General features: G+C 65.7%; 1 protein-coding gene across 4 annotated transcripts in view; it reads right to left on the minus strand.

The window, feature by feature from the left end:
• SLC12A7 (solute carrier family 12 member 7) overlaps window positions 1–18915 on the minus strand; it is a 42440-nt gene that overhangs the window by 16898 nt on the left and 6627 nt on the right. For 3 of the 4 annotated variants that reach the window (XM_079917613.1, XM_079917615.1, XM_079917616.1), the window contains exons 2-13: window positions 11021–11115; window positions 10622–10744; window positions 7828–7974; window positions 6552–6606; window positions 5466–5596; window positions 5001–5242; window positions 4161–4372; window positions 3490–3657; window positions 1935–2033; window positions 1319–1376; window positions 839–1013; window positions 75–193 (exon numbers count right to left, since the gene is read on the minus strand). In XM_079917613.1, coding sequence (XP_079773739.1) covers window positions 75–193; window positions 839–1013; window positions 1319–1376; window positions 1935–2033; window positions 3490–3657; window positions 4161–4372; window positions 5001–5242; window positions 5466–5596; window positions 6552–6606; window positions 7828–7974; window positions 10622–10744; window positions 11021–11115 — 1624 coding nt within the window. The remainder of the gene's footprint in view (window positions 1–74; window positions 194–838; window positions 1014–1318; window positions 1377–1934; window positions 2034–3489; window positions 3658–4160; window positions 4373–5000; window positions 5243–5465; window positions 5597–6551; window positions 6607–7827; window positions 7975–10621; window positions 10745–11020; window positions 11116–18915) is intronic. The other variant, XM_079917614.1, reaches the window with a different exon arrangement.

The following is an 18915-nucleotide window of genomic DNA, read 5'->3' on the forward strand; positions in this document are numbered from 1 at the left end:
CTCCCGTCTGCCGTCCCCTGAGCAGGGGCCTCACATCCCAAGGGTGGCTGCCAATGGGGCCAGTGGCCACTCACATGGAGAGAATGGGGGCCACACTGTCCAGAGAGGCGATGAGGATGCCGGTCTCACAGATCAGGGCCGTCAGCAGCAGGGCCCACGTGGGCTCCCCGTTGGCCTTCCCGTGGCCAAACACCTGCCAGGAGAAAGGCAGGTGGGCTGGGGCCACGGGCAGGTGGCTTCGGCGGGCGTAGGACGCAGGAGAAAGAGCTCGTGTTCAGGCGAGAAGCCGAGCTAGTCGGGTCCAACCCGAAAGCGGTCTCGGAGTTGTGGCAGAAACAGACGGACTTTTCACGACATGGCCTGGACCTCACCCAGCCACGTCCGGGAAGAAAACCCGACACTCAGAGGGCAGACGGCGGCCCAGGTACCGTCAGACCCCAGACGCCCTCATCGAGCGCAGGCAAGGAGGCGACACCCTCGAGCACTGGACGGGGCTCTCCCCACGGCACACACCCGCTGGGAGGATTCTGTGAGGGCCCGGCTGCAGGCCCTGGGTCCTGGAGCACAGCCCTGCGGGAGGGCAGGGCTCAGGCTTTCCCACCAGCCTTCCCCCTGCACGGCAGTCCTGAGAAGGGAAATTCAGAGCATACAGCAGACACAGGGTGGAACAGAAATGCAGGCCTCGGGGTGGGCTGCCAGTCTGGAGGCGGGGATGTGGGTCCCACCATCTTCAACCGTAAACATCACGCTCCCGGGCAGGATCTCTGGCCCCTCCTGACGCGCTCCTTCCGGGGTGGGAGTGGGGGGGGGCGGTTCCCGCTCTCAGCAGCGGGCTCACCTGAAGGAAAGGGATGATGCCGTCCCGGGCGATGGCCTGCAGCAGGCGTGGGGCCCCCGTCAGGCTCTGCAGGCCAGCCCCACAGGTGGAGAAGAAGGACCCAATGACGATGACCCAGGGGGACGGCCAGGCCAGCATGCCAATGACGAGGTTCCCCTGCAGGGCCTCCCCGAACCTGGAGGGGCGGCGAGCTTTCAGACACGAGCTGGAGACGGAAACCTCCTCCCACCTGCTGAGTGGGAACAGCCTCTCCCGGGAGCTCCCACACCCCAGCTCTACCGGGGTCTGAGGTCACTCTGCGGGCCCCCAGCTCCAGGCTTGAGCGGGAGACAGACGCACAGATCAGACCCCAACACGTGGCCACAGGGCCACCTGCGACAAAGCTAGAAATCCTGGGGTTCTCAATCTCAAAGCTAAAATCACCTTCGAGAAAACCAGCCCTGGCCCCAGGAGTTCCCAGAAGCCATAAATGAAACGTACTTATCCCGTAAGATCACGCCTTCGATGCAAGCTCCGAAAAGCACGATGCAGGACAGGTCTGCGGCTCGGGTCAAGGACGCGGTGGGCACGATGCAGTAGCTGAACCAGCCCCGGACCGACCCCACGCCCTGCCCAACCCGCCCTGGGCCCCGTGCCGTGTCCTTGCTCTGGGGACCTCAGCTCAGCCACGATGGGCCTGGCCTGCAAGGTGGCCACCACAGGCACCGGGCTGGAGACCTCGCCGGCTGGAAAGGGATGAGCTCAGTGAGAAAGGCTCCATGGGCACCTCAAAGCCAGGAGCCCACCTGACAAGACCGTGACGTGAGCACACGCGTGGCTACACCTTAGTGACACGTCACAGTGTGGTTACTACGCGCGGTTCTCGGACAAAGCCATGTTCTACCACCAGCCCAGGCTGGCGTCCAGGAGTCTGTGCTTATTTTCCTAAGTCAGGCCAACGCCAGCCCAGCCCCCTCTGAGAACGGGTGTTGGGCCAGAACTACCCAAAGCAGGGAGGCCCGCCCGGAGGCACAGAGGGCCCGGCAGTGAGTGGAGAAGGGCACAGAGCCGTCGACCCTCAGCACCTGGCCGCCACGCTCGACCCCCCCAAAGATACAAATGAAAGACGTGGTCACGATGGCCAGAATGGTTCCAGTGGGGATGGACTTCTGGGCGTCCTTGAGGTCCCCGGACCGGTTAGAGCCCGCCATGATGCCTACGGAGACGGAGGGAGAACTGATGGGTCACAGGGACTGATGGCGTGTGGGAGATGCCACCCGCCTGCCCGCCCACCCTGGCCCATCTGGGGCAGAGTCAGAACGGGCCTGGGACCTCCTCACGACGCAAAGGAGAGACCCCAGCCTGCGTGCCGGGCCGCACAGAGCCAGGCTGGACCTCTCTGCATGTCTTGGGCAGGCTGCTGCAGGGCACGTGGGCAGGTGCCCAAATGTCCCCCACGCTCTCCACGGGGACAGCCAGCCCAGCTGTGGAGCAGCCTCCACGGTGCAGGCCAGGGCACGGCTCATCCCAGACACTCGCCACGGACGCCAAGACCAGACCATCGGCCCCGACCGCATCCCCACTGTGATCTGTTGATCCCCGCGGCCGGGAGTGAGAAACTCCCTGGAGAGTGAGGCCAAGTGCTGACTCACTTCTGGGGCCAGGCCTGGGTCAGAGCGTAGCCCAGCCTCAGCACAGACTCCTCGCTGGCCTCAACCCTCCTCCTTCCCACGCGGTGACTGGCCACCACCTCTGCCGCCGCCGCCCCCCACCCCGCACCGGTCACTCCACTTGGCACATAAAGTGTAAGTGATTCCTACCGGGATCAAAGAAAATCCAGGTGGCGGCAGGTTCGCTCGACACCTGCGATCCCATCCCAGGCGCGGCCTGACGCGCCAGCACAGAGCCCGTGGGCGTGCCACGGGGCGTGGAAAGACCCACATCCACAGAGGGGGTGTCCCCACCCTGATCACCGACAGCGGGGGACAGGAGTACAGGAGAAAGACCCCCCAGGGGCCGGATCCACAACCCCCCACGCCCGTCCAAGTGGCGCCATGACCCCGCCTTCGCGGGGAGGGACCTGCCCCAGCTCCGGGCCTCGGGGAAGGCGGAGATGAAGTTCGGAGCGGGGCAAGCAGCCCCTGGCAGGCCAGCCTCCCGGAGCATGGGGACAGGCCTGAGTGGGGGCCAGGCGCGAGGATGGCCCCGGGCCCCTCGGTTGGCCAGCGCCAGCCTGGGGGGCCGGGGCTCCACTGTGCTGCGCCAGGCTGAGGAGCCCCCAGGAGCAGGTGTGCGCCCACGGGTGCGTGTGTGAGCGTGCGGACCAGTGTGTGTGTGTGTGTGTGCACGTGTGGGGGACTGTGCACCGGGGCCCTCCGGGAGGTCAGCAGACTCTCTCATAAGGACAAGGACGCTGCAGTTCCCGGCCTCTGACGGCCCTCGGGTCCACTGCTAAGGGTCAAGGTCGCAGGGCCGCTCCGAATAACCTGGCTCTCTCACAAGAACACGGACAAGCCCCTTGACACCCACAGCTCCTGAGCCCCCGGCTCAGACACGTGGGGAACGGAGACCCCGAAGCTCATCTTTGAGCCAAAAGGAAAAGAGAGACGGGGCGGGGGTGGGCGTGTTAGAGCCGACGGGGCCCTGACCCGCCGGGAGTGCCGAGGCCTCACCGGTCACGGAGGGGAAGTAGATGCCGACCAGCATGGTGAAGTAGGTCGTGATGTCGGTGAGCACGTAGGGCAGCCCGCCCGCCCTGCTCTCCTCCGGCACGGGCACCGACGGCACGCCCTTCTTCTCCACAAACACCCCCTTCTCCGCGTAGGCACTCCACAGGTTATCTGGGGGGAACAGGCGTGTCACGAGACTCCACACCTGCCATCAGGGCTCCGGCATCGGGTGCCCATCCCCACCCCAGCCTCCAACTTCACACCAGGACAAGGACGACTGACCCGGAGAAACTGCCCTCTAAGAAAACCATCCTCTCCTGATCTCTGAATGAAAGATTTTGGTCCTTAAGTCAAGTCTGATGAAAAAACTTACCTCGTACCCCTGAGAGCTGCCTAAGGGACCCCACCCGTTAATTATTTCCCTTATCAACATGCGAATCCCCCGTGCCTGCCGCTTTGCAATTCTAAAGATAAAGGGTCAACTTTGAAGCCCTTACCTGCTGCCTGCAAGATTCGCCTGGTGTCTATGGCTCTGGGCAGAATCAGCCCAGAGGGACCCCAATGGGCCAGCAGCTGGGGGCGGGGTGACGTGGCCACAGGTTGGGCGGAAGGACAGGACCCAAGGGACTAGGCTCAGAAGGCCCGGCCGCGGCGGAGACCCGCCGGACGCTCACCCAGGAGGACGCCGCTGACCACACCGGGGATGCCCTGGACCTCCGTGACGTTGTTCTGGGCGAAGTACTGGTCGCAGGAGATGCTGGCCGTGGAGCCGTTGCAGAAGAGGCCCCAGAGCGCAGTGGTCACCGAGCCATTGCTGGTGGCGTGGACTTTGGCACAGACGTCGAAGCTACGTCGGGACAGCGTGCGGTTCCCCAGCAGACAGACCCTGGGTGGGAGCAGGGGGTGAGACGCCTCGCCCACCGCTCTTCTCCGTAACCGAGTGGAGTTCGCAGGTCCCTCGTGAGGCGCTTCGGACCCCCTCCACTCAGGGCGACAAGGGCATTCGCGTGAGGGACCGGCCCTCAGCAGGTTTCCGGCAGCACCGGGCCCCGGTCCATCCTGCCGCCCTCCGCTCTGGGGCGCCTGACGCGGAGTGAAGGGCCCGCGTGGCGTGTCCACGTGCGCAGAGCGGCCGCCCCCCACCCCGGGCTCCTCCTGGCCCAGCCCGTGGGGCCGCACAGGGGCTCGCGCGCTTGCTCTGTGACCCGGAGCTACCCCGTTCCGCGCGGCATCCTCTCCCGGCAGGGGACAAGAGAAGACCCTGCTCAGGGGCTTCCATGAGGACAGGGCCACGGCCGGGAGGAGCTCGGTGCTGCTGGAGTCACCAGGCCTGTCCTGTCCTCGCAGCCAGCACGGCCACGAGAGCACCGTGACCTGTTCGCCCTCGACCTGGCCAGAGTGGGGACGTCTGCGGGCACAGGGCGCCATGCCCAGCCCAGCCAACGTGGTCAGCGGTTAAGGCCCGGGCCACAGACTGGGCCGGAAGCCGGCCCGGAGCCGGGCGGAGGACTCACGGGATGTCAGGTGGGTCGAAGGCGGTCTTGATGACGCCGGCATAGATGGCAAGGATGGACAGCACGACGCAGGCCAGGAACACCAGGGCCAACTTGTTGACGTACTTGACGCCCACGAAGACCACCGTGGCCATGAGGGCCAGCGTGCAGGTCCCGTACACACGCATGTTGTGCAGCAGGGCTGTGGCCTCGCCGCCCGCCCCCTCAGCGCGCACGATGGCCGCGCTGGGGGAGATGTAGGTCTGCAGGGCAAAGCGAGGTCACCCACCCCTCCCCAAGATGACCGCACGGGAGCGCAGGGCCAGGCGCGCCCCTGCACCTCCCAACGGGCCCTCTCTGAGGGGGCGCGGCACCGGGCTCCCCCCGCCCCGTGAGCCTCCACGCCAGCAGACGCCTCTGGGACACACCCTCAGGTCGCGCGTCTGCGGCCTGGACAAGGGAACCCGCCCGAAACATAGCACTTACCAAAAAAATCTCAATGGTCCCCAAAATGTACATGGCCCCCGCGAACGTGGTGCCCAGGTAGAAGCAGAGGCCCACGGCGCCCCCGAACTCCGGCCCCAGAGACCGCGATATCATGTAGTAGGAGCCGCCCGCTGCAAGTACGCCAAACGGGAGCAGCGGGTTACGGACCTGCCGCCGACCGCGAGCACAGACTCCCGGGGCAGACGGCCTCGTCCGCGGGGCGGGGAGCCCGGCCGCGAGGGTGGGGACACGCGCCTGCGTCCACGGGCGCCCTCCCCCTGCTGGCGGCCGTCTTTGGAAGCTGTGACTAAAGGAGGGCAAGCCACAGTCAGGGGCCTGGACCCCGACGGCCGTGCCCGTACGGAGCCTGCGGCTGACGTCGCACCCGAAACCTCCACTCAGCTTTCGCCAAGAAGATTTAAAATACCAAGAGCTCTTCGGTCATCCTCTGTGTGTCACACCTACAGACACAGTGACACCCGCGGCCTCGCCAGCCCGTCCCCGGTCGTCCTGTCGGCCGGCTGAGACCCCACTCGGACACTGACCAGGGACCGTGCGTGACACTGGGCACCTGGAGGACACCTCAGGGTGCAGCCCCCCCCAAAGAGCAAGTAGTGGACAGCGTGAACGCGACAAGAAAATCCCTGGAGGCATTTACGTAGATTCCCCGAGGAGAACCCCAATTTCTCAGGGACCCCAAGCGCACGGGCAGGCTCTGGGGGACAAGCCGCAGGGGTCACCCCTCCCTGGCCTTAGAAAAGCCCCACTGTGCCCTCGATGGGGGGGCACGCCAGGGGGAGCGTCAGGTGCAGGTGGGGGCCGGGAGCCGCCTGAGTTCCGCTGCCCAACGGCAGGGTCACTGCCGACGGGGCCTCCGGAAGGGAAGGGGCTGGCTGCACCACGGGGATGTCCGCCCCTCCAGATGTGGGGATCCATCCTGCAGGCGGGTGAGGGCGTGTCCGCGCTGGGACCCGCCCTCTGCCGCCCCTGAGGCCGCCCGGGGTGAAGGGTGAACGTCACACTCCGTCCACAGCGGAGCCCGCTCGCTCACTCCCCGCCATTCCCAGCTCCCCGCGGCACCCTCACCTGGGACCATGCCATTGGTCGCGATCGCACTCATGGAGATTGCGGTCAGCATCGTCTGCAGAAAGACGGGGGCCTTTTAGAAGAACGAGCATTTCCAAGAGCCACCCCGGGAGGCGGACGGCACCAGGCCTGGGGCGGCGCCCGCCTGCCGACTCCCGGCTGCCGACCTCAGAGCGCTGCTGGGTAACCGGGCGCCATAATGCGCAGGACCGCAGCCCTGCTCTCTCCCACTAACCCCCAAAGCCGAGCTCCCGTCAGCCCCCAGGAAACACCCGACTCGGGACCGCCTCCTGCTTCCAGTGGGCGCCCGCTTCCTGATGGGATGCGGGGGGACCCCCTGTAGGCCCCCACCCCACGGGGCTGGGGGACTGTCAGAGCCTGTCCAGGGCGGGCCTTCTCACCCGCTGCTCAGGAAAGCGGTCACACCTGTGGGCTGGGGAGCAATTACTTCACAACCCGAGGACCGGAAGAAACAGCCCCCGGGAAGCCTGCAGCCTCAGTGCCCACCTGACTGGCTCCTGCCAGGGACATTTCTAGCTTGACAAAGGCCCTGCTCTGTCTCCTGCTTTTCATCGGCTCTTATTGGGGGAGAGGCGGGGTGATTGCTCCAAAGACACTTCCAGGCTCATTAAGCGAACGCAGCACGTGCGGAACAGCGAGAACCTTCAAGCAAGACCTTCAGACACGACAGCACAGGAGCGGGAAGGCCGTGGACAGAGGCGGCCCGGGGCGGTCGGGGGACGCAGCTGGGGGACAGGCAGGGCAGCAGGCTGGGGTCGAGGGGACCCTGGCTCATCTGCGTCGTTGGATTCTTTCAGGCAGGTGGCACTTGGGGGGCTCAGAGCAGCGGAATCACCCTCCTCGTAACAGCGATGGAGAAAGGGGAGGAGGGAGGCGGGGTGGGCAGGTGTTGAGGGCCACTTAGGGGTTGAACCAGGCACGACAAGCTGTCGCAAGAAAAGGCTCCTGGGCCGCTAAGGCAGACGGGGACGTGGGTGCGGAGGCCATGTGGAGGAGGGCCTGGTGAGCCGGGTGCAGGGCTGAACGCGTCACCAGCGGGCAGGGGACCTGGTCTAAATGCAGGACAGGATGGCCGTGAGTGGTGGCCACCAGGGGACGCTGACCCTTGGCTTCTGCGGAGGCGGGCCCACGAGACCGCCCCCGGCCCGTCAGCAGCCGGGTGCTGACCTGCGCCCACACCAGCGCAGGTGAGGGGTGCCCTTGGGGCCGGGGACCCCGGAAAGCCCCGACGTCCAGCTGCCCCCGCCCCACTCACGCAGGTGCAGCACATGGACACGATGAGGAAGGACTCCAGGACGCCGGCCGCCCCCACGATCCAGGTCAGGCGCAGGAAGAGGATGACACCCAGGATGTTCTGCAGGCATGGCAGGTAGACGCCGATGAGGGTGCCCATGCGGGGGCTCTGCAAGAGATCGGAGCAGGTTCCGGGGCCGGCAGCGCCTCCCCAGAGCCCCCCTGCCCCCGCCGGGCGCCGAGTCCACACCGTGGGTCCCAGAGACTGCGAAGAGGTCAGGGGACAGGAAGACGAACGAAGACCAGCAAAGGCCCAGCTTCAGTTACGTGGAAGGCGGCTGACGGGAGGCCAGGGCTTGGACAGAACCCACAGTAGGACCCTTGAAACTGTGTACAAGCCCCTGGGTCCTCGTCTGACTCAAGAGTGAATGATTGGGAAACGTGAAGACGTATCAACAGAGACAGACAATAGCTGTTGGCCTGGGGAACTGGCAGTAGTTCAGACTATAATTCTGCCGCGTCTCAGAGTCCTGAACTCCCCGTTCCCCGAAACACATAGATAAAGGCCTGACACACCTTCCTAAGTTGTTTCTGCGGGAAGCAGATGCCCCCCAGATGGAACCTGCAGATGGAACCTGCTGGCCACAAGCACACAGACCCCAGACCAGCTGAAACCAGAAGGCGGACGATGCTTGAAACTTCACCTTGATGCCAACCAATCCGAGAGCTGTCCACGAGCTGGCCACGCCCTGCTCCACGAGCTGACCACGCCCTGCTCCTCGACCACTGTAAGACTACCCCTGCAGGGTGGGCAGTTCCTGAGGCGCTAGCCCGCTGTGTTCCCTCTTTGCCTGGCAAAGAAATAAAGCTACTCTTTCTCTTTCCTCCAAAACTGTCTCCGTATTTCTATTCAGCACTGGCGTACAGAGGCCAAGATTTTGGCAACGCCCTCACTGCCCAGGAGCAGGGGGGCGGGGCAAAACCACGTCACTGCCCCGGGGGAAGGGAGGGGAGGGAAGGGCTCGGCGCCCCCTCCATCAGGGGCACAGCGGGAAGGTGGGGAAGTTGGAGAGAAGACGAGGAGCAAGCCGACCTGGGCTCTGCCCGCAGCGACCACAGCGCAGGTCCTCAGGAGAGCGCGAAGTGGGGGGAAACGAGAGGCCGGAAGGAAGGGTTAGGGACCGGCCACCACTCCCTAGGCCGCAAGGGCGCAGAGGCACCAAGTCCAGAGAGAAATCTGCCGCGTCTTGACCCACCTGGAGAAGTGCCCAGCGAGGGGAGGGGACTCAGCGAGAGTTCAGAGAGGACGAGCCCCCTGTGAGCGACCCCCTTCCCGAAGGCCCCGCAGCACGGCCGACCAGATGCGGCCTGAGAGGGTCACCCCGCCGCGGGGTAACCGCAGGAGGGTGCCTGACAGAAACGTCTTCCGTAACCCCAGACAGACTACAGCCGAGCAAAGCTGCCCAGCGGAGAGCTCGGGAACGAGGCCGGGGGCCAGCCCATCCTGCCCGCCGGCCAGCGTGACGGCAGCATCAGGAGACACAGCTGGGATTTGGGGACACCTGGCTAAAAGAGCAAGAGAACGTTTAATGGGGAAGCTGCTTAAACTTAGGTGAATAAAAGGAAAAAAAGCTGGAAAGATCTGCTTTGGAAACATTTCCCGTGAAAGGGGACAGGCTGCCTGAAACGAGGCGTCCTGTGGAGGCTGGGGAGACGTGGCCCAGCCCGCTCGCTGGGCCGAAAGGCGGACCCCCCTCAAAGGAAGCCGGGGGGCTTCTCAGGGTGAGAATGGAAGGTCGACCCACAGGAATGCCCGCAGCGAGAGAGTTGGCATGGGGCTGGCATGGAGCAGAGACCCCGGGGAAGTAACCCAAGGGGGCGCCCGGGGAGCATGGAGGTGGGTCAGAAGCCTTGGGCAGACTCGGCCTGAGGCCTGGACAGCACCCGGCAGCTGGCTTTTCACACCTGGGCCCTGAGCGCCAGTGTCCGGGGCAGCCCGCCCCCCCGCAGACCCGTGTCCTGTTTGTGGATGACGGAAGCGTGGCGGTTCCTGGCTGGGCGCAGGACGGTGGAGAAGGGTGAGGGCAACACAAGCCGAGAGCAGCTCTGGCCCCTGCCTTTGGCTCAAGGACCGTGAAACACCAGAAGCAAACCCTCCAGTCTCACGGGCGCGGGGCCCCCACCCGCCTGGCCCGGCCCTGTACAGTGGCGAGATGACCCTGAGTTGTCCTGAAAGGCCGTGACGGGGCCCCCGGCACTCCCATAGAAGGCAGCTTTGAAGGATCAACCTGGCCGGTTACGAGGCCCAAGATACTAGAGGCGCCCAGACCCTGGAGAAGGCACTTTTGGGGGACCGAGCCCCCATCTCTGTGCCCCCTGGTCAGAGGGATAACAAGGGCCGCTCCCACGGACCCATGCCCGGGGGTGGGGCGGCCGGGTCATCCCGCCAAACCCGCCCACCTGGCCACACACGGTCGTGCTGAGGGTCACGGGTGGCCTGCGTCAGCCTCTGGCACAGGCTCCCGGGTGCCCTGGGGACAGAGGCCAGGAGCTGCCCGCTCGGGTCCCGATCTGCCCCACGCACTGCGCGCAGCTCGGCAGGCTGGGCTTACGGAACCGCCCCAAGGTCTCTGCACAGAATCCTCGGAGAGCTGGGCGCATCTTAGGAGAGGCTCCCAGAGGTAAACCCTCAGAAATAAGGCTCCCAGGAAGGTGGCAGCAGGACAAGTCCCGCGACTGAGAAGCGAAGGGGGGGGTTCCAGGGGATCCGGTGGGGGAGGGCGGCCCTGGCGCGGGGCGGGGCCGGGCTGGGGCACCTTGGCCTGGCGCCGCCGGCTGTCCTCGGCCTCCTCGTGTTCCACCACGCCCTGGCTCAGGTTGGTGTAGTTGGCCAGCTTGTTGAGTAGCGAGGACACCATGGGGTTGCTGTCCATCTCCTCCTGTTTGGGGCCGAGGCGTGGAGTTAGTGACTTCCCCACCCCGAGACGCCCCAGACCGACCAAACCAACCTCCCAGCAGGGCTCCCGCTCTACGTGCCCAGCGGGTCAACGGTCAGGGCTCAGGGCCCCGGGGCTCCCCAGACGGCCCAGGCCCAGCCCCTCCGCGGGGCTCCCTGAGGCCTCTGCCCGGACCCCAGGGCACCGTTAGGCCGGGCTCTTCTCTCGCGGGCACTGCCGCCTCCGCTCTGAAGGGGAGAGCAGGGGGCGGTGACCCACCTCAAAGAGCGCCATGCTCTTCCTTTCGAAGGCTCTCTCTCCGTCCACGTCCACGCTGCCGATGAACGGGCTGTTCTCCCCGGGGTTTCCATCTCCTGTGGGGAAGGGCTCGCTCAGATGTGAAAGGAATTAAAGGCCACGAGGGAACAGGAGGAGGGGCCCGCCAGGCGCTTGTCTACGTGCCTCGGACTTTCCTAAGTTACCTGTCAGGGGGCGAGGGGCCAGGTAGAGAGAAGGCCAAAGGTGGCGCTGGGTCCAGGAACCTCAAGTCCCACCCCGGCCCTTTTGGGTCCCGTGGGACAAACGGCTCGAGACCAGCAGATCCGGACAGGCTGGCCCGCGACCGTCCTCGGCGGGGACGGGGTGGGGACCAGCACTTGCACCAGGCGGCACAGAGGTTCGCTGCTGTGTTCTGACAGCAGCTCAGCTTTCCAATCCCCCCAATCCTGGTGGATTACGGCGGCCTCACTGGCGACCCCATTAGCTCAGAGCACAGTCCCTGCGGGGAGTGCCACGGAGCCCACACGTAGGCGCACGGCCGGCAGGTGGCCCATCGCGGCTGCTGTCTCCATGGCTGTTTCTGTCAGGAAGCCCTGGCCCGCCGTCCCCAGCTAGAGTATATCAAGGCCCTCGGTGTGGCCAGGCCACAGAGGAGCGAAGGGTCAGCCCCGACTCACCCTGGGAGCTCCGCCCAGATCCTGAAACGCGAGCCTTACCACGTTCTCCCATCAAAGCAGAGAGAAAAACCCGATGGCATCGCTCTGACTCCCAGCCCTGCCCCATCCCACCGGACCTGGAGCAATGCCATCCCAGAAGCCACCCTGGGCCCACCTGCACGTCAGCCCCACCCACAGGCCTTCCGCGTGTGATGTGGCCCTGTATCAGAATGACCGAGCGAGGACACCAGGAAAAAGCGCTCCAAACTGGCTTTTCTCGGGCCCCCAGGGGCCCTGGGGCAACCCGGAGCATGACCTTAGCGGGGAATCACCTGCTCACCGGGTCCCGCCAGAGGTGACACGGGACTTCCTGATGGAATCTCCCAACCCCCCAGAAGGAACCAGAGCCCAGACGCACAGGGAAGGGGAGCCCACAGTCCGTCCCCTGTGAACTCACGTGCCTGTCCCTCACAACGGACACAAATTCGGGAGCCACCAGGGTCCAGGCATCGCCCCTCACCCCCCACTCAGCTGTCCAGTCCCCCCGAAATCCACAGACCCCCCCCGGAAAGTTCCCAGGGTCCGGCCCGCGGAGGCCGCATGGCAGGCAGAGCCCTGCCCTCCTGCCGGACGGACCCTGTGCCCCTCACTGCCGAGCCCCAGTGACCAGCTCAGGGGCAGCAGAAGGCCCGAGGAAGCCAGTGGCCAGGGAACCGCTTGGGAGGGAACCACCAGCAGATGCTGGGACCAGGGGCGACACCTGGAGGGGACGGGGCAAGGACCCCCCCCCACACACCACGGCCCCACGAGCCACCTGCTCAGTACCATGGGGCAGGGGCAGTGCCAGGAAGAGCTGACCACCCACCGACCCAGGGGTCAAGGTGAACACGAGGGTCACAGGCTGACTGACACCCAGGGGAGGACATGACTGCCTGGGTCCCCGGATGCCAGCATGAGGAGCTTGAAGCAAAGCAAAGGAGCCGCCGGCCCTCTTCAGAGGCCTCGGAGGACACGGGCCGGCTCCGGAACGTTCTGGAAAGAGGAAGAAAATGGAAGCAGCCCGATTCTTTCCATAAAGGACATTATTGGGCTGACGGCAAGATCTAAGTAAGACTTCAGTCAATGAAAACGTCCTGACTTTGGAAACCGTACTACAGGCATCATGAGAGGAAACGTGCTTGTTTTAGGAAACACACAAAGGGCATCGCACCTGCTGCCTGTTCTCAGCACATCGGGAAGGAACGTGTGAAGAGGGGGAGGGGGAGGCAGAAGGCAGGTGGGACCAGTGCTCAGGCAGATGACACGTGATCCCGTGCTCTTGAAAGTTTTCTCAAGTCCAAGTTCTGAAGTTGGGTCAAAACAGCTTAAAAAATGCAACCACATTCAATTAAACAAGAAATCCCTCCTGAGCGCCCTCCCCCGCTCTGCAGGCATCTGCGGGAGGGCGCCAGCCTGTCTCCCTCCTTCCTGCTTCAAGCGGGCTCCTGCCCGGCACCTTCTTCCTGGTGATAATGACTGTATTTTTCTGGTGGTAACAATCCTGTTTCCGACTGGGTTTCTGGTGTAAACGGAAGCCGCAGAGAGCTCTCTGCAGACCAGACTCTGGAGGACACGTAGGCCGGCTCTGTCCCGGTCAACAGGCTTCAGCCACGCAGGCCAGGGTGCCGGCCACCCCGGGAGGGGTGTTGGGTTCTCCCTCTGCCCCAACCTTGGACAAATTCCTGGCTCCCAGGTCTTGTGTTTCTCGTCCAGGGAGAGGCGGCCACCACGGACAGGGCCTCCACTCAGCTCAGGCCCGGCTGCCCCGGTGCCCCTGCCGCCCCCGCCCGGGAAGCACAGCCTGGTCCAGGGGGCTCTGGGGGTCTGTCTGAATGCCCACCGGGCATGGGGCAGATGGGCACCTGCAACCACGTTCAATCCACAGAGACAACATCTTTCTTGGAGCATGTGATGCTCCTGCTGGCTGGGAAAGTGAACCACGACCTCAAACAGGAGCTGAGACAGCTGGCCCATCCGCCGCGATGAGGGCCGGGGGGTGGCCCGGAGCCGAGGGTCGGAAAGGAGCAGAATGGGCGAGAAGCGCCTGGGCGAGGGGCCCAGGGAGACGGCCAGGATCAACTGATTCGAGGCAGGTGGACGTCAGTGGCTTATTTACACACAGGACGACCGTGGAGACCGGGGAGTGGGAAACGGTGCCGTGAACGCCCCACAAAGGCCAGGATGGCCCGCCCCGTGGGGACACGTGTGCTGGGCACGTGTGCACAGGAAGCCCGGGGACGGCCAGGACTGGGCTGTCAGGCCGTGAGGCTCTGGTCTTCCGGCTCGCATAGAGAATGGGGGAACACACACAACGCACCGGGGGAACAGCAACGCACGCCCCAGCGTCTCCGTAAATCCCCCCACCCCGACTCCCCTGGTTTGGGGGCTGCACCACCCACACCAGAGATTATGGCCAACAGGGAGTCTCCTTATCCATCGTAAACCACCGTCCTAATCGCTAATCCTTTAACGAGAACACGTTTCCCTTTATTTCTGAGAAGGCAGTCCTCGGGCGTGCTTTCCGAAGCGCTGGGGGACCCAGCGGAGAGAAGAGGCTCCCGTGGGAGCCTCGGGCAGCCATCTCCTCCTCGACCTGCTGGAGCCGAGACTCTTGGTTAAAAACCAAATGCTTCGGGCTTCCCTGGTGGCGCAGTGGTTGGGAGTCTGCCTGCCGATGCAGGGGACACGGGTTCGTGCCCCGGTCCAGGAAGATCCCACATGCCGCGGAGCGGCTGGGCCCGTGAGCCATGGCCGCTGAGCCTGCGCGTCCGGAGCCTGTGCTCCGCAACGGGAGAGGCCACAACAGTGAGAGGCCCGCGTACCGCAAAAAAAAAAAAAAAATCAAACGCTTCTACCTGAGGGACACACCTGCGATCCCATCCCACAAAATGCAAAACCGTCACAAGCTACCCGGGTGAGCCTTAAAATTCCCTTAATTGCTTTCACCGCTGGAGAACACTCAAATCTCAGTTCTTATTTTTCAAGGGAGGGGCAGGTTACAACTCAAGTCTTCACAAAGGAAACTGGTACAAACCCCCCCAGGGCCTGAGCCCTCGGTACACGCTGGGGGCTCTGAAGACCTCAGGCTCCGGGTGGACACCCCTCCCGCCTCCACCGGGACTCTGATGGCGCCCGGCGCAACCCTGCCAGGCCCGGTCGCGGCTCTGAAGAGCAGGGGTCCTCCTCTGGCTGAGACCCTCCCCCCACGTTTCGGGGAGGAGGCCGCTCACCTGGGCTTGCGCCGGCTGCGTACTCTGCTTGGTCAGGACAATGAGGACCCAGGACAAGCCCGAGCAGAGGGGATCCCGGGGGCGCAGGGCCCGCCTCACCGGCCCCGCCGCCTCCGTCCTCCTGGGGCGGGTCCCCCGTGGTGCCCCCGCCGGGCACCCAGCCCGGAGGTCACCGGGCGCCCTCGCTGCACAGCGGTGGCTGCCGGGCCATGTGGGAGGGGCCCCCCGAAGGTCAGGTGTCCTGGGCCACGCCGGCCGGGAGGGCAGGACCCACACCTGCTGTCTCCGGGCAGGAGCGCTCAGGCCTCGTTCACCTTTCACCTGCTCTAACGGACGGGCAGGGCTGGGCCGTCAGCTGTGTAGTCAAACAAAAACGGCCTGGAGGCCACGCGATTAACACTCCCCACCACCAGCAGAGCTGGCGCCCCGCCTTGCGCACAGGTGGGGCTTTCGGCCTGCTCGTTTCACGCAGCAGGGGCGCCGCCGGTGGGGCTCACTGCGCAGAGATCACAGCCTGACGCGGTCCAAGGTCACAGCCCCCCGCAAGCCCGGGACCCCCGGACCCCTAGTGTCCAGCCGGGCGGGCGCAGTGGGCGGGGAGGCCCTGCCAGGCTGGGAGGTCCCTCAGAGCCCAGCCACCTTGTATGTGACTCACCCCTCTCGTCACCGAGGAAGGAGACTGATTCGGTTATAAAACAAGGATCCTTCGGCCAGTAAACCCACGGGACACCATGGCCGGGACACGTCCAACCGGCGGGGGTGCCCGTGTGCTGGGGACGCCCGAGAACGGCCACGCTGCGGACGCGGCACCAGGAAAGAGGGGCCGAAGGTGCCCGGGGCCCGAGGGGACAGGAGGGAACTGGGGGTGACGCGCAGAAACAGCTGACGACCACGCAGGACACGCCCACAGCACCGCCCCACACGCCGGCATGGGGAGGGCGGGCGCCCGCGCGCAGAGCTCTCCGCCAGGGAGTCCGGAGCCTGGGACAGGTGACCCCCAGCCCGCTCACAGCTGGTGAGTTCAAACAGCCCGGGGGCCGCGGGCAGGTACCACATGGCCCGAGCGCCGGCCGCTCGGTTTACGGCCCCTTGGCCTCTGGCTCCACCACCAGCTCTGGACTGCCGACGTGCACGCACACCCGAGTTTTGCTTTCCCAGGACACCGCAGCCAGGTGCCGTAACTAACCTTTTTAAGCCTTTACGATGTACATTTACCGGCCGCCCCTGCAGCGCGGGCAGCGGCAGGCTGAGTAGGAGGACAGAGCGGCACCGGGCGCTGGCTGAAAAGGAGGCGCCCACAAAGCCAGGATCCACTCGTTCCAAAGGCTGGGGCGGGGGTGCTGCAGAAAAGAGAGGCTTCACGGCAGAACCTGACGGACACCCCAGGGCTGAGCCCCGGTGCCGATGAGAATTCACGTTCCCTCTGGGGCCTCCCGTTAAACCCACACCCCGCCGAGCCGCGAGAAAACCATCAGACAGATGCCAGTCGACGGCACCTGCAACACACCTGGCCAGCAACCCTCAGAACTGCCCAGATCACAAAAACTAGGAAGCTCTGAGACACCGTCACAGCCTAGGAGTGGCCTGTTCAAAGCCCCCACCCGTGCTCCCGGCGCCCCCCGCGCTCGAGGAGCCCGAGGAAGCCAGCGCTTCAGGGGTGGCTCCCAGCGCGGCCCAGCCAGGCCTTAGTGTCCACCCACCTGCTGGTCTCCCTCCAGGTTCTAAAGAAAGTTCCAGGAACCTGCAGCACCTTTTGAACACGGCACAGCAAGCCCACCGCCCCCAGGGGCCGGGGCGGCATCCTGCCCTGGGCTCCCAGGATGACTGGCCAGCAAGGCCGGACCAGACCAGGCCCAGGACCCAGAGCTGCAGACCAGCCTCGGCCCAAGGCCACTGAGGAGCCCCCCCAGAAACGGGCGGAACAGCGGGTGCCTGGCAGTGAGAGCCCAAGGCCCGGGGAGCAACCGTGGCCAGGAAGGGGCGAAGTGGGCAGGGCAGCCCTCCTCCTCCCCGTGAGGGGAGGCAGCAGCGAGCTTCGCATGAGGCCGTGTGTCTCGTGTCATCACGGGCGTCCTGAGAAGCCCCCGCGCCCGCAAGCGCCGGCCACACGTCCAAGCGGACCCTCCCCATCCGGTGCAGGCCTGACGCAGCTCAGAGCGCCGCTGCCTCCACCAGCCCGCGCGCCCGGCCCTCGGAGACACACGGCCCCCCGCCGAGGCGGCCTCTGCTCTTTCCACCCGTCCTCGATCTGCTTCTCCCACATCCGTTTTGATGCCCGGTTTCTGGCTCCATGAAATGCAAACTTAACCCTGAGTAAACGTGGTGGTCACCAGGGACAGCGTGGGACCTGGTGCTCTGGACGAGGGGGCGGGAACAGGAAGCCACCAGGAGAGGCGCGTGCGTCCTCAGCATCGAGCGAATGCAGCAGGGCCTTCGGGGCGGGAGGGGATGGCCCAGGCCAGAGAGGCAGGCGGGACGGGGGCGCCAGCTCGGGTGCCAAGTGGAGCCCGGCAGGCCCGGACCCAGTGGTCAGAGCCCCAACCCCACTGAGGGTCCCGAGTGCAGCGTCCTCCGTCTCTGGTCACAGCCTCCGCCAGCCCCGCTGCAACCTCTGCGCACAAGCCCTCCCCTCCCAGTGCGCCAGCCTCCCCCACACCCTCAGCCCCGGGCCAGCGTTCGGGATTTCTACCACCGTCTCTTTCTCTTCGGGAAGAGCTCCCAGGGGAGGAGCAGAGAGTGACCTCTGAGGCTCAGAGCCAGAGGCGTTCCCGAGGGTCAGCTGGGCCGGGCCTGCACCGAGGCACGGGCAGCGGGCGGCCCGCAGTCCTGCGCTGGGGCCGCGGGGCCACCTCCCACCTGCCAACCTAACAGTGCGTCCGACTGGCCGGCCCCCGAGGCTGCATCCCCTTCCAAGTGGTTCAGCACTGCAGCGGAGTTTTTAGGTTCCACGACCCTCGGGGTTAACTAATGCCCTCTGGCCCTTGCCCCCTGCCCTCCGTGCTTTGCAGCCAGGATCAATGCTGGATCTGAAATCCAGCGGCCTGGCCACCTGGGCCAGTGGACTCCCCGAGGGGCACAGCCTGAGAAGAAACCGTTTGGCGTCCGAGCCAGAAAAAAAGGAAATGCTTGAGGTCGGGAGCTCCCGTGCTTTCACAGCAAGTCTCTGGCTAAAACAGAAACCCGTTCTCTGGCGAAGACAGGGGAAACACTGACAGGACAGGAACCACCCACAGCCCGGCCAGCGGGACGCGGCCCCTCGCCGGGGCACCTCCCAACGTCCTCTCCCGGAGGGCTGCCTGGGCCTCCCACCCAGGCCTCTGGAGCGAGAACTGCCTGCCCACAGGCGAGAGCCCAGAGGGCAGGAGGTGGATGTGCCCCTGCCCCTCGGACCTCCATGGGCCCTTGCCCAACCCTCAGGCGTGGCCTGCGGGGGCACCTCGCCGGCTGGAGGCCCAGACGTCCAGAGATGCTACTTCCCAAGGGCCTCGCCAGGTGACCCTGTGCGCCTGGCCCCCAGCTGCCCCCACCAAGCACAGACCCCGCTGCCTGGGGCCGGAAGCAGCACCGTCCAGGCCCAGGACCACGGGCACGCGGGTGGCGGCAGGCCGGCTCCGCCCTACCCGAGAGTGCTGTGTGGGCACCTGGAACCCAGCACCTGGCGGGGCGCGGCGGGTGTCCGCTGGGAGAGGCGGGCAAGGCCGGATCGCAGCACCTCTGCGAGGCCTTCCGGAAATGACACAGCCCTCACTTCTGGGAGCACCCTGCCACCAGCGCCCCCCGTGACACCAGGTCCCAGCCAAAATCAGAAGCAGGCGGCGCAACCGAGGGGAAAGAGCCTGCCTGGCCCAGACGTGCCCCTGCGCCCGCTAAGCTGCCCCTGCCGTGCCCCCTGCGCCCGCTAAGCTGCCCCCGCCACCCCGCGCCCGGGGGAGGGTTCTCCCGGGCGACCCCAAGGACCGGGGTGCTCGCA

This window comes from Stenella coeruleoalba (assembly GCF_951394435.1).
Source record: "Stenella coeruleoalba genome assembly, chromosome: 3".
Lineage (NCBI taxonomy): Eukaryota > Metazoa > Chordata > Mammalia > Artiodactyla > Delphinidae > Stenella > Stenella coeruleoalba.